This window comes from Heloderma suspectum, chromosome 12 (genome assembly GCF_057233095.1).
Source record: "Heloderma suspectum isolate Gila_16-S chromosome 12, 16-S_ref, whole genome shotgun sequence".
In the NCBI taxonomy this organism is placed as follows: domain Eukaryota; kingdom Metazoa; phylum Chordata; class Lepidosauria; order Squamata; family Helodermatidae; genus Heloderma; species Heloderma suspectum.
Window position 1 is genome coordinate 23813310 of NC_139469.1, and position 14106 is coordinate 23827415.

The 14106-nt window shown below is 49.4% G+C and overlaps 1 protein-coding gene across 1 annotated transcript in view; it reads right to left on the bottom strand.

Moving 5' to 3' along the window:
- The window catches only part of RAB11FIP3 (RAB11 family interacting protein 3), a 138121-nt gene that overhangs the window by 15397 nt on the left and 108618 nt on the right, over positions 1 to 14106 (bottom strand). Inside the window, exons 6-7 of the mRNA XM_084818787.1 lie at positions 6316 to 6351; positions 2954 to 3047 (exon numbers count right to left, since the gene is read on the bottom strand). Coding sequence (XP_084674913.1) covers positions 2954 to 3047; positions 6316 to 6351 — 130 coding nt within the window. The remainder of the gene's footprint in view (positions 1 to 2953; positions 3048 to 6315; positions 6352 to 14106) is intronic.

Consider the following 14106-nt stretch of genomic DNA (forward strand, 5'->3'; position numbering starts at 1 on the left):
CTCACCCTCTCTCAGCTGCAAGCGTTCAACGTGCTTATGTATATGCATGAAAAGAGAGAGCCCCTTTAAGCAACTAAGGGCACAATCCTATGCATATTTAGACAGATGGAAGTCCTACAACTCCCAGCCTGGGCTGGCTGCAAAGAACATGGGGTGCTCCTGAGAATGACAGTCCCAAGTTACTGTCTGGCTCACCGGTCGAACCCTCTCTGGCTCTCCTATACCCAGTGTTCTTTTGTTCTGTGATGGAGGGTGCGAAGGGCAGTGGTGAGAGTAGTACACTTCCAAGAGAGGCAAGAAACAAAACAAAAAGCTAAATATACGCAAAAGTAGAATGAGAAGTAGAAGAAAGAAGAACTATTTTGTGAGTGGTTGTTCAAGATTTTGCCTATTGCAAAGCGTGTGACTGGTCTGGCAAGCAGTTCAGCTCATAAAAGCATGTATTGAGTGAAAAAAAAAATTAAAATGACTGCTCAAGTGATCAAGTAACCAACCTTGTTAAGTATGACTTCAATGCGTGGGCATTCTACAGTTGAGAAACATGCAAAAGAAGAGGAAATTAGGCTAGCCATGGCCCGAGCAATGTAAAGGTACATACTGTTTGCCTAAGATTGGAGGTGGGAATGCTTGAAAGAAAATGACAACCCCCAGGTTGATTCACCCTGCTCCTTCGCAACATCTACTTCAGCCCCCAAATGATGTTGTACTACAACCCCCATCATCCCCAACTAGAAGCCATGCTGGCTGGGGATGGTGGGAGTTGGGCTTCATCATCATCTGGGTGCCAAAGGTCAGGAAAGGATTATCTGGTTTAAATTTACTCTGTGTCCTGACATCATTACAACTTGCTGTTTCCCCACCCGCATTAGCAGCGGCCAGTGATGTAGGGCAGGAAAGTGCAGGTTATAACGACGCATCCATACACAACCCAAGTTGAGGTAGGTGTTATGGGTGGGCAGAGAGGAATACTTGACGTGGGGGCTGCCATTTTCAGCAGCAGCCTTGTGTTCTTTGCAATGAATAGTTCTATTCTAAACAGGACAGGAGCAGAGGGGAAATCGGAGGCAGGGGGAGGAGGCCAAGTTTTAAGACTTGCAACAACAACAAAAAGTGACTTAGACCTGGGACTTCCATGGTGTCCTCTTTCAAGGATTCCAACACGTTGCAGGTTGTTGTGAATGGAGACGGGGACATTAAAGGCCAGGACTTTAATTGGTAGAGTAGCCCGCTAAAGCTTTAGTTCTTTATTTGGAGGCTATTTTGGTTCTGGCATGTGAAGAACAAGGAATGACAAAGAAAATGTTTGCGGTGCCCTTCCTTGCCTAGAAAGCTTTGGTTTGTTAAGGTGTATGCTCTTGAATGCTTGCTGCAACGATCAGAGAAGGCGAGACTCAAAAAAACAGACTCAGTTCATAGGCTAAAATGCAGATGACCCATCACATAAGAATTCTTTAATAGAGTGAGACAACAACAGCCCTTTTACTTTCAAAGGATGCTTCCAGATGGAGGACTCCTAGCATTAACAATCCAAAGACACTGTCAAGCTATTCCATCTTTACTTCTTTTTCTACTAAGAAAAAAACAGAAGCAGCAGTGGGAAAACACAGGATGGCTACAAATGGAAGACAGTGCCATTTGGACATCCCCCATAAAATTCCATGAATGAGAAAAGGCTATTGCACAATACAAGACTCCTCTGGAAGCAACTAATTCAAAGGTGAGGGATCCTAAGGACCCTGGAACAGCACAGCCCAATGCCAAGAGGCCTTAGTCTTGTAACTGATCAAAAGCCTGGAGAGCCAGTATGGCACGGTGATTCTAGGGTCAGGGAGACCCGAGTTCAAATCCCCACTCAGTGTGATGCTCACTGGTTGACCCTGGGCCAAGTCCTCCCTCCTCTCTCTCTCTCTCTCTCTCTCTCTCTCACACACACACACACACTCACTCTCCTCCCTCACAGGGTTGTTGTGAGAATAAAATGGGTGGGAGGGAGAACTATGAAAACTGCCCTCAGTTCCTTGGAGAAAGGGTGGGATGAAAGTGTAACAACACTAAGCAAAGGCTCTGCAAGAAAGACTCAGAACCACAAACCCCAAAACCTTGTTCTGCAAGAGTGCTACTCATTTGCTACAAGAAATTGAACATCACAGTATGATTCATGGCTCTGCCTGAGGTGGAAAGACAAGCATCTCTCTGCATTAGCTGCATTTGAATCATTCAATCAAAACTGATGCAGTATAGTTACCCACCTTCATCTGAGAAAGCTGCCTGTTGCAGCTCTGTATGAGTGGCTGCACTGGGCTTCTCTCTGCTTGGAAGCCAGTTAACTTTGTTTAGTCTCTGCACCAGGTGCAACTGCTCTGATCACTCCCGCTACAGAAAGGCTGCAGAACTATGCTCCTCCACAAGGCGCTGTCCACTGCCCCCCTGTGCGATCTGCTGCTCTGCACTGGTCACTTCCTGACCAGGGGATCACGCCCGGATCAGAATCAGAGTGCAGCACATTCTTGCTCTCACACACTCCAAAATGTGATCTTTTCCAGCTGTGAAGAAGTTGCCTCCACTTTTAAATTCAGGGTGGGGATGAAGCATAGTTCAGCTATCAGTTACTTAGGGCCAGACTACACATGATCTTAGTCATGTGCTGAAACAAGCATGATTAGCCTGGATGCTTTTGGGGGGGCAGGGGGATGGAGAGAACATGCTGCTTTGAGGGCCCTGATCTGAATTGGAGCTTTATGATTTTCAGTAGAAAGCTGCCATGGGCCACTGATCCAGAATACATTCTAGGATGGGGGATAGGGGGATGGCTGCCCCGCCCCCGCAAAATAATTTTGCATATACATACATACATGTGTGTGTGTGTGTGTGCGTGCAGCCAGGTTCAATGCACTTGTTTAAACAAAACTAATTTGGCCCTCAGGTGCTCGCCCTCCCTTACAAAGGCACATACCTTCTCAGCGATGTCCTCCTCCGGGCACTCAGAATTGTTCTGGAAAGGCTGCTCCATTGCATCCACACTGAGGCTTCCTGTCTGGTGCAGGTGTCTGTAACCAACACAGACCAGGCCAAGCCAAAGCAAGACCACCATTAGAGAGTACATTCTAGAGGAGAAGAGCTCCCTGCCAGGCTTGGATTAACGTTCCTACATGGCTCCTCGCCTGTCCTGCAGGGGATTCCACAGTAACACCCTCTAGAAGTGCTCAGTGCAGAAGCCCGTTCTGACCCAAGAGCAGGACGTTCTTTTTAAAACAAACGAACACCTCACACTTCAGTTTCACGGCTTGAGTCTCTCCTCAGCCCACCAGCGTCTTTTGATAGCCTGCGGAGTTGGGCAAGCAACCTGGCACAATGGTGGAGTGGCAGCGCGTGTATCAACAGGCGTTCAAACCTATCAGCCATTTCCTTTGCTCTTTGGAACATGGAACGATAAAGATCTGACATTCTGCCCCTTACTTTCCTTTTGATCTTCATGGCAGCGAGACTAAACATGAGTTCTAGAGCAATAAATGGAAAGACGATGACGATGAAGAAGAAAAGACAAGCTGGGAGGGAGAGATCTCGAGCTGGTGAGAGCGGCCTTCTGCTGTGCCCCAGGAAGTCACTTGCCATGTCAACCTTTCTCCCCGTACGCTGCTGTTGTGGTCCAAAGGCCACCATTGTAATGACACGCCTTTCAGACCAGACGTTCACCAGCTGTTAACCAATAATGCTTTTATCACAGAAATGGTGTTTAATATTCCACCCACAGGAAAAGGAGAGGTTTCAGGTGCCTGTCCCCCACCCCACCCTACCAACTCTCATTCACATGCAAGAATTTCGATGTTAGACCGTGAATGCATTGCAGCACATGAAAGACAGAACTGGTTAGGTTAGTCTTCTCCAACCTGGGACCCTCCAGATGTGTTGGACTACAACTCCCATCAACTCCCAGTCAGCATGGCATGCTGGCTGGGGATGGTGGAAGTTGTAGTCCTAGGCATCTGAAAAGTCCTAGGGCCAAGGCAAGTGGGGTTAGTGGTTAAAACCGTTACATTGCTGACCACCAAGAGAAGGGCAAACGTGCAAGCAGCTAGCAACCCACTTTTATTTAAACATACTTCTCCTGAATGATCCACCACCATTTTATCATATAATTTGATTTTAAGTACTTTTAGTCTTTTGTATTTTGAGTCTTTTCTTCTTTACTGATAACCACACGGAGGATACTTTTTAGATATACAGTGGGTTTGTACATTTTATAAATGAATACGTCCATCAGTCTCTTCCCTTACCATCAAAGGCTCAACACTGCATGGTGCGGCACAAGCTCCTCCCCGCCCGCTGGTCCCCCCGGCCCCTTTCAGACCATGAGCACATCAAACGAGGGCTCTGCTTGATGCAGTGGCTGTCTTGAAAGGAGGGCACAGCTGTGCCCGGAGAAGTGATATTGCCCCAGCAAGAGCCCCAGTTGTAAGGGCAAGAGCCCTGGGGCACCAGCCAATCCTGTTAGCATGTGAGGGTTTGTGAGCCCACCTTGTGCTCCCAATGAACAAACCTGCTGTGTGCCCACCAGTGTGAGGAAAGCAGCTGCTCTCGTCTTGTGGGCACCTATTGGATGGCACCCGCAACATCAGCAGAAGAGGCATCACAAACCCCCCTCACACATGCCCCTGTCCAGCATGGAACTCCTTTGCTGAGGGAACTGCACTGGCTGCCTATTCACTAGCAGGCCACATTTAAGCCCCATAAAGCCCTAAACAAATTGGGGCCAGGATGTTTGAGAGAGTGCTTTCTCCCTTACCAACCTGCCCAGTCACTGAAGTCATTAGATGGGATGCTCCTGGTGGTTCTATACAGATCTATGGCCTGATTGTAGTCCATGCAGAGAAGAGCCTTCAATGTGGTGGCTCCCTCTCTGTGGAACTCCCTGCCTTTGGAGTTCAGGCAGGTACACACATTGTGTCATTTTCAACACCTGCTGAAGACATCTTTATTTCAACAAGCCTTCCTCGATTGACCAGCCACGGTTTTTATTGGTATTTTGTTTTTTAAAATGTTTAATATGTTGTTTTATTTTTATATGTTTTAATATGGTGCTTTTATTCTTTTTATTTTTTATCGTTCACTGCTCCAGAATCTGTTTAGATGTGGAACGGTATATAAATGTTGCAAATAAATAAAAGCTCACATCATCCAACACTTCTGCAGAAGCTTCCTGAATGCTCTTAGCTCCCCTCTGCAGCAAGGCTAGCCCCTGCTAGAAGGCTCGCCCTACCTGGAATAATTTTAGGCATTTTATATATCTATAGGCTGCTTCAAAGCAAGGGGGGAATATTGTGGGGCTAGCACAGCACTAACAGCCCACAGCCTCTCCACCTGAGAGAAGGGGGGCATTTTGCCTGGAAAGGCAAGTGGGGAAGGAGTTCCTTGCAGCCACCAAACCGCAGGTTATTCTCTTTCCCTGGAGAAATGTCTATGCTCGAGTATGACTATTTGGGCTCCCTGCGTTGGCTGGAGTTAAGATATACTGATTGCCTTTTAAGAAGTGCCTGATTTGCTGGAACAGGAATGCTTTACAAGTTCAGATGTATCGTCTTCCCCTGCCAGCTCCAACCTGCAGGTTCCCAGCAGGTAGCAAAAGCAAAATGGAATCAGATTTTGTCCAATTGAGTGAAGTAGTGCCTTTTTCTGGCATAATCGGGAGCCCTGAAGGCCAGCCTCACAGTTAGGTCTCACAACACTTAGGTGTGGTTTTTGGCAAGCCAGGGTGGGGGCGGAGAGGCACCAAGAATGCCTTTCATAATACATTTACTGATTGCAACCAACATATAGATGGCATCATTAAGAATAGAGGGCACCCTGATGGATCTCTGAGATCGGAACATGAAGGCGGAAGGAGTCTCCAAGATATGTTGGGCTGAACTCTTACGCTTTTGCCACTGAGACAAAGCGGCCCTCAGATGTGTTGGACTACAACTTCCATCATTCCCAGCCAGTAGTCCAACACATATGGGGGGCACCAGGCTGGGGAATGCTGATACATTCTCTTTTGGAGTCTCTGTCCCATTGCCTCTGGGACAACAAGGAGAAGAGAACCACACCGAGGGAATCCTGCCCCCATGCATAAACTTTTAACCTGCAACACCCAGGAGTCGAACTGCTTTGCTTCAGAGGTTTTTTAAAAAAAACACAGCCCCATGCAGTCACTGACCAGGCACCGCACTTCTGGTCTGGAACAAATACCTAATCACCACCACCCTGGGAGAACAGCTGTGCAAGCAAAGGAGAGTGCTTAAAAGCGAGAGAAGGGAAGTAAAAGAAGCATCGGCGTACCTTGCAACCTTCTTGCTCGAGAGCCTCTTATTTGGACTGTGGAATGAACAACAGGAAAACTAAGTCAGGAAAACCGACACCAAACAGTGAGACAGGAAACAAGCGAAGACAGAGCAGCAGGGGCATATCCTTTACAAGTCACAGCACAGCGCAGCGCACGACACCCCCCGCGCATGCATGGCGCCCACTCCGTGTTAGAAACCCAGGCAGAGTCACCCTTTTCAACACATCTGAAGGGCATTTTCACTTTCTAGCCCGGCAATCAGCCCTCCATGGTGTGTTCGGATATCTCACAGCTCTGTCAAGGCCCGGGGGCTCTTCTCGCCCGGTGCTGAAAACGGATCCCTTGACTAAGAATAGAACTTGAGGGTGGCGGGACTTCGGCTCAGCTACCAACATGGGCTATATTCAAACCCACCTGGCAGTTCCCACCAAGAGCCAGTCTTGCGCCGAGAGCACATTTGAAACCCCGATATGGCACCGGGAGCGCAGGTCACATAAAACTTGAACTGGTGCGCCACAGAAAAAAGGCTTGGACACAAAGGTTAAGGAGTCTGTGCGCACCTGGGTATGCCATCATGGGCCTCGCTGAAGCTCATCTTAATTGTCATCCTAAACAGGAGCCTCTGCTGGAGGGAAAGGGACAGGGATGCTGACTGGGACCATGACAGCAGTGGGGGAGAGAAGTATCACCTGAACCCCAGAGCAAGTGGGCCCTTTGAAGGTCGTCCCAAAGAAAAAGTCCTCCAGGCCAAACTCTGGGCGTTCCCCTGTTCCAGCATCTGAAGGTCCACAGAACTGATTAAAGTGGGGTTTTGTGTGTTTTTACCACGTAGTACCCTCAATGTATACAGTGTTTCACAGAGACACACATGCGAAACAGACCGGTCCCTTCCTGCCCAGAGTTCACAATCTGAGTTCCAACTGATGGAGAGGCATTGGCATATGCAGAGTAACGGTACGTAAGGCTACGCATCATTTTAACAACATGCAGATCATAAACGTACAAGCAGCCAGGACTGGCCACAGCTCCCTGTCGGCAGGTACGCCTGGAAGCAAAATGTCTTTGCCATGCGCAATGTGTGAAGTGGCCCTTACGAAAAAAAAAAGCGGGGAGGGAGACGCTGAGGACGGGAAGGTGCTAAAATTCCAGCGATGGCTGGAAAATGTGTTGCTCCCCAGTGGTGGCCTCTGTCTTGCAGAGAGAGAGAAAGAGATCCCAACTTATCGATACACCTGCCACGCCAGTTACTCACTGGGGGCACTTTGGGGGCACCATGCAAACCATATGACCCAGCCCTGTGTCGATGTGAACATTATCTCCTTTTTTTGGATATGGGAAGGAAAGGCTCCCAACTGAGCTTCGTATTCCTGGGTCTCTCAGGCACACCATTAAGGTCAAAAGGTAATACACGGATCGTGTCCCAACCTGGCCTGCTTCTTACTCTTGGCTTTGACCATAGACATTTCTCTTTGGGGCAGGAATCGCCTCCGGCAACGGTGTCAGGAATAAAGATGGTGCTACTCCCAAGTCCAGATGCATGGAGACTGGATGTTGCCCTTAGCAAATTGACTGGGGGAGGGGTGCGTGCACGCGCAAGTGAGACACTGACAGAGAGAGAGAGAGAGAGAGAGAGAGAGAGAGAGGAGGCATAGGACTTGAAGACAACTTCATCACTCTGATGGTTTAGTAAAATAATTACTTGACAATGACAGCTTTGGTTGCAAGAACTGCAAAATCATGTTTGGCCGTTTTCACCTTTTGATCCAAAAATCTGTGCAAGTATTAATTTTCGAATCTTGTCCGTTTCTCTGCGTCAGGGGTGGGGAATCTGCAGCCTTCTGGAAATTGTTGACTCCAACTGGCTGTTTGTCAGTAGTGGACAGGGCGGCTTTGCTACCTGAGGAGCAGCAGCTACTGTACCCCCCACTCCCTATGGCCAAGGTGCACAGTACCCAAGGCAGAAATGCCCACAATTACCTCTACCCTTCCCCAGCAGCAAAAATGAAAGGCTAATACACTGCCCTTTCACAGCACCCCAAACCAGCTGCCTGAGGTGCCGCCTCATGGTAGGGCCGGCCCTGGCAGCAGGGCACGTGCTCAACACGCAAGGAGTCCCAAGGTCCATACACAGCACCAGCAGCAGGGCTGGGAAAGACCCTCGTCAAGCCCTGGAGAGCCACTGCCAGTCATCGTAGACAGTACTGAGGAGATAGGCAGACCAATGCTCTGACCCAACGGAAGGCTGCGATGCTGTACACACCGCCAGGGACTACCAACCTCCCCCACTGAAAGCAAGGAAACTTAGAGCAGCCACGCATGGGATTGCTTTGCAAGGCAGCTTCTCGCGCTGCTAAAGCAGGCTTCCTCCAACCTGGTGCCCTGCCGAGGTGTTGGACTGCAGAGTGTCCCCACCTCGGGCCTAATGTTTTGCACCCCTGATTTAGCCAGAGTGATGGACTGCATCCATCAGTGGGGATGATGGGAGTTGCAGTCCAACACCTCAGCAGGGCACCAGGTTGGAGGAAGGCTATCTGAACACTTCGCTTCCCTTGCTCCCGTCATCCCCTCCTCCACACAAACTCAACCGCCATGCCCTCCTTCCCCAAGCCATCCCTACGCCTGTGCCTGGCCTCGTGCCTTACAAGGATCACCACCCATCTCTGTCCAGCAAGCCAGTCCCACTGCCCCTCCACGGGCCCTGAATTCATCAAGCCGCTTTTTTCTCCTCGAGGCTCAGTTCCTGAACGACGTGAGTCCTGGCCACACCAGAGCCTCCCCATTTCATTCACCACCCAGCAGCAGAACCCCTCCTCACGCCATCTCATCAACTCAACCCAGATCAGAAGCCACAGAGTGGGAATCCATCGGTTCGCTTCACACAACAGCAGCGCATGCAAAGAGGTCTCGTCGTAGAGCAGAAAACACAAACACACAAAAGGAAGGACTTCCACTGGCAGCGTTCTTGCTGCACTCCTAAGTATAATCAAGGGGATTTTCTGGTTTGGGAGAGTTTAAAGATGTTTTCACAAGCAATGTTATCAACATGAACTTCTGTCTTCAACACTTCTTTTTCAGAGATGAACATGATGTGCATTAGCAGGAGTCCATGATCACATTTGCTATCGAGAAACCGCATTCCTGCTCCCCCCTCTGAGGAAGGTGATGGCATTTCCCATGCAAGACAATGGTGGATTTGAAAGTAAGAGTAAGGGAAAAAATAATTGACGAATACGTGATACATAGGCATAGTCAACCAATGCAAGCATCGCTTGTGAAAACAGCCACCTTGGTAAATGTCCCAGATCCCAAATGGTTTGAATGACAGGGGTTGAGGTTTGCCCAAGACCACTAGTCGGGAAGGCAGAGACTAGATTCAAACTGGAGACAGCTGAATTTGCAGCTCTGCCTTAGCCAACAGACCACATCAGGTTGAGTCCCTTCTTTTGTACACAGTGCAAAACTGGTTTTTAAATTTCAGTAGAAGAAAGCGAGCGCACATGCTTGGCAAAAAAAAAGGGGAGTCCTTCCTTCCCATGAACAGATACATCATGCACTTAAAAGAAGAGTGCCATGCGCAAGACCAGTTACCTATTCATTTCAAGATCGTTTAGGCGAGCAGAAAGATCCTCGAGGCGGTTGATTTGTTTGTGGCACTGGGTACAGTAAAACTCAAACGCCTCGTCAGTGATCATGCTGTGCAGTTTCGCGGCAAGTGGGTTGGTGCTAGAGAAATCACAAGTGTCATTCTTTATTAAAAAAAAGAACAGTACAGGCCAAGCCTCAGTTCCATCTGTGGGTTCCAGAAGTTTCAAAGAAGAACATGCACTCTCAAGCAGCCAGTTTTTGAGGCTGGAGAGTTTTTTTAGAGAAAGACATGAACCAATTCAAGTGTCAGACCCAACCATCTACCTGGGATTTTAAGAAAGCGACTTGCTGCCATCTTCCGACACAGCAGGGGCGAGCAATTTGTGGCCCCTCCAGATGTTTTGGCCTACAAGTTGCCCAGCCCCGCAATACAGAATACTACTAAGGCCAACGGATGTCACTGGCTGTGCTGGGTGGGGATGCTGGGAGCTGTAGTCCAACACATCTGGAGGGCACCAGGCTGGAGGAAGGCTGCCCTTGGCCTATGCGAGCTATCAAGGGTGACTCCCCAAAAACTAGTTTGCAGAATCTAAAGGTCGGTAAAGCCCTTTATTAGGAGAGAAAGGAATTAGTCCGGGGTGCATATCCTCTTTCAGCAGCCCAAGGGCCAAATTCCATTTCAGAGACGCTTTCAGAGGCCATATTCCAGTGGGGGTGGGGTCAAAAATACCAGCATATTTTAGCTTAAAGTTCTTACCACCAGAAAGAAAGCCTTAAGAGAGGGAGGCATTTCAACCTTTTAGAATGGGGGGCAGGAGAATGCATAAAAGCCAGGATATCACCAAATGATTGGCAGTTAGGGGGAAGGGGTGGGGCCAGGGGAAGGGGTGGGGCTATCTGGGGAACCTCAGAGGGCCAGATTTGGCCCCCGGGCCTGATGTTTTGCACCCCTGATTTAGTTCATGGAATACAGGAGCTTTATGTACTGTGACTGAACACCACCTAGGATGGCAAATGGGGCAGTGGGAAACCTTTCAGGGGGAGAGCGCCTACGCCCCTTTGGAATCAGGCCTGCTAGCTGCCAATCCTGGCCATAACCTTATCCTTGCTTCCTGCTGGTCCTTGAGCAGCTGATACATAAAACAATTAGAACACAGCAAGATGCACAAAGGCCATCCGAACGCTGCCCTGGGAAACTGCCAGTTTTCTTCTGGCAAGGCTAGTCCCAGCTTGTCCTCAGAGGGATCTGGGAGGTTCAGAGAGGGTGCAAAGGCTGAGAAAGAGCAGCCAGAGGATGGAATCTGAGCAGAGACGCGCCCCAGATTCTGCTTGCACCATTGCAGCAAAAACGATCTTCCCAGAGGATAAAGGACCCACCCACAGCATGGGCAGGGAACTGGGAGGGAGCCATAAGCTTAGGGTTCAAAGCAGATGCTTTGCACGCAGTAGGCCCCTGTTTCAGGCCCCGGCATCTCCAGTTCAATGGGCAAGGCAGCAGGCAATGGGAAAGACCTCTGCCAGCGGAGAGCTGCTGCCAGTTAAGAACAGGCAACACTGGGTCAGCTAGACAGACCGCCTGACCATGGAGAAGGCAGCTTCCTACGTGCAGAAGACAGACACCGCCTCTCGAGCCCCACCTGCAGAAGCACCCAGCTTTTACTTCTGATTACACCAGCATAGTTGCAGGTGTCTGTGGGAACCATTTTTGGTGCTGAAAAGATCGGCAGTGAGGATTCCATGTTTGCCTGAGGCATGCACGCATGGTTGAGACACTTCTGGAAGCCACGAGGTTTAATCGGAGGGAGAGGTTGATAGTGGAAACCACGACCAAGAGGTTAAATAAAAACACACACACAAACACAGAGGCTTGAGCTGGCAGGAACAGGGTTAAACTCACAAATGCCTGGAAGGAAAGTCAATTACATGGCCATGATTCATACTGTCTTGCTGAGTCCGTAGGTCTTCGGGGGGGGGGGTGCTGAGCACTCACTGAGATGAACAGGAGGGAGTTACAAGCCAATGCAAAATACAGAGGCATCCAGTTCGATGGGCACTTGGCACTTCATTTGTTACAATGATTTCTAATAATAATAATAATAATAATAATTTAATTTAATAATTAAATTAGACAGCCAGCGTGGTGTAGCGGTGAGAGTGCTGGACTGGGAGCCGGGTTCTAGTCCCCACTCGGCCATGGAAGCTCACTGGGTGACTTTGGGCCAGTCACAGACTCTCAGCCCAACCTACCTCACAGGTTGTTGTTGTGAGGATAAAAATGGAGAGGAGGAAGAAGAGAATGTAAGCCGCCTTGGGTTCCTTGCAAGAAGAAAAAAGGCGGGATATAAATGCAATAAAATAAATAAATAATTTTACAATAATTTGTGTACTAAGCTACTGATTTCAAACCAGGGGTGCTTCCAGGCAGAAGGGCTCTAAGCAAAAGCAATCGAAAAGGACCAATTCCAGCCTTCCTGAACCTGGTGCCCTCCAGATGTTTGGACTACAACACCCATTATCCCTCAGCCAGCCATGGCTGAAGAATGCTGGCACTTACAGTCCAACACATCTGGAGGGCTTCCAGGTTCAGGAAGGCTGATCTATTCCATCTTTTTTTCCCAACCTTAATAGATTTTTTTTTCTGGTCAGGAAAAAAAAAACCAGAAGGAAAGAAACGATAGGGAAACAGAGAAGAGTTACAAACGGAAGGTGACTTCCTATCCCCACCGGTAAAATGTTGTACTTGAGGCGGGGCAACTGCATGATAAAAGCCTCATCTGGAAGCAGCCCAGGTCTTTCTAAAATCTGCATTACCCCCCCGCCAAAAAAAGGGAAGAGAGAGGACTTCCTTTTCTTCCAGAATTATATATATTAATTAACATGGTGGTCCAGCGGAAGGTACAACCGTTATATTGCTTCAGTAAGGAGAGTGCTGTAGTCAGGACTAGGTGGGAGGGGAGGGAGACAACAAGAGAAAACACACACGCAAAGGAAGCACTCCTTCCACAAAAAATGGGGTAGTGGTCAGGGCGTTGTTGATGTACCACACCACTGTTAGAACTGGACACGGCTGCCAGATCTAAAAAACGAGGGGCTTCGAAGCTCCAGCCCAGCCCTTCCGCCATCGGCTGCGGGGTGCAAGGTATGCCGGCACTGCAGCAGCAAAGAGGGGCTCCTCGGATGGGCAGAACGAGGCAGCCCCTGCCTAGGGGGCACCAAGCTCAAGCCACGCCGCTCCACAGATCGTGAAGGAGCCGGAGCCTGTTCCAGTCAAGATGCGTTGACCTTTATAATGCAAGTTCAGTAACCGAGAACATTAGTTCCCTGATCTGAATTTGAAACGAAACAAAGGGGGGGGAGCACAACCTTCACAGCCCCGAGGGCCGCACATGATGCTGGCTCGGGGACCACACATATGCACGCACCCATACCCACACACCCCAACAATCCTGGTGTAGATGGCTCTTTCCTCGCTACTAGCAGCAGGGAATGAGTGACCTGGATCAGGATCTCTGGGGGACTGAGTGGAGCGTGTAGGCAGGGAGTAATTTGGTCAGGGCCCCCATGGGGACATTTTTGTTTCAAAGACACAGCAGCTGCCAAAGCAAGTGTGGCCCCTGGGACCTTCTTCCAACCACCTGTCTTTGAGGATACCTCATCTCCCAACTTTTCTCCTATGACCACCTTTCCACGTGCTCTCTCTTAAATGCAGGTGTATGAAAAAACATCTGAAAAGAGTGCCTGTGGCCATCGGAATGTGCTCCCGCAAACGCTAGCTGGGAATGGCGGGAGTTGCAGTCCAACACATCTATGTGTCAGGAGCGCCCTTGCTGCCTTCTGAAATCCTCACATAGCCAGAATCAACATGAAGACAATAGGGCTCTTTTCCAAGGCTTTATTTCCATTCACCCTAATGACACTTACAGATGCTAATTGCATGAGCCTAATGAGGGAAACTTAAGAGAGCTGCCTACTAGGGGTTTCTAGCCTTAGTGAAACAGTTGGTCTCCGTATGGAGGGAAAAGGCGGGAAGCCTCTGAACTTAAGGGCCAGGAGGCAAAAGTCCACCCCTTCCCCGTGGGGCAGCGGGGCGCAGCTGTTGACGTCGCGCCAAGCGGTTGAGCGCCTCCTCTCGGCACCCTCCATCTCCGGTTTGTTCCTGCGCCAGTGCCTAGTGTCCCGAAGCTCCAGTTGTCCCTTCCCCT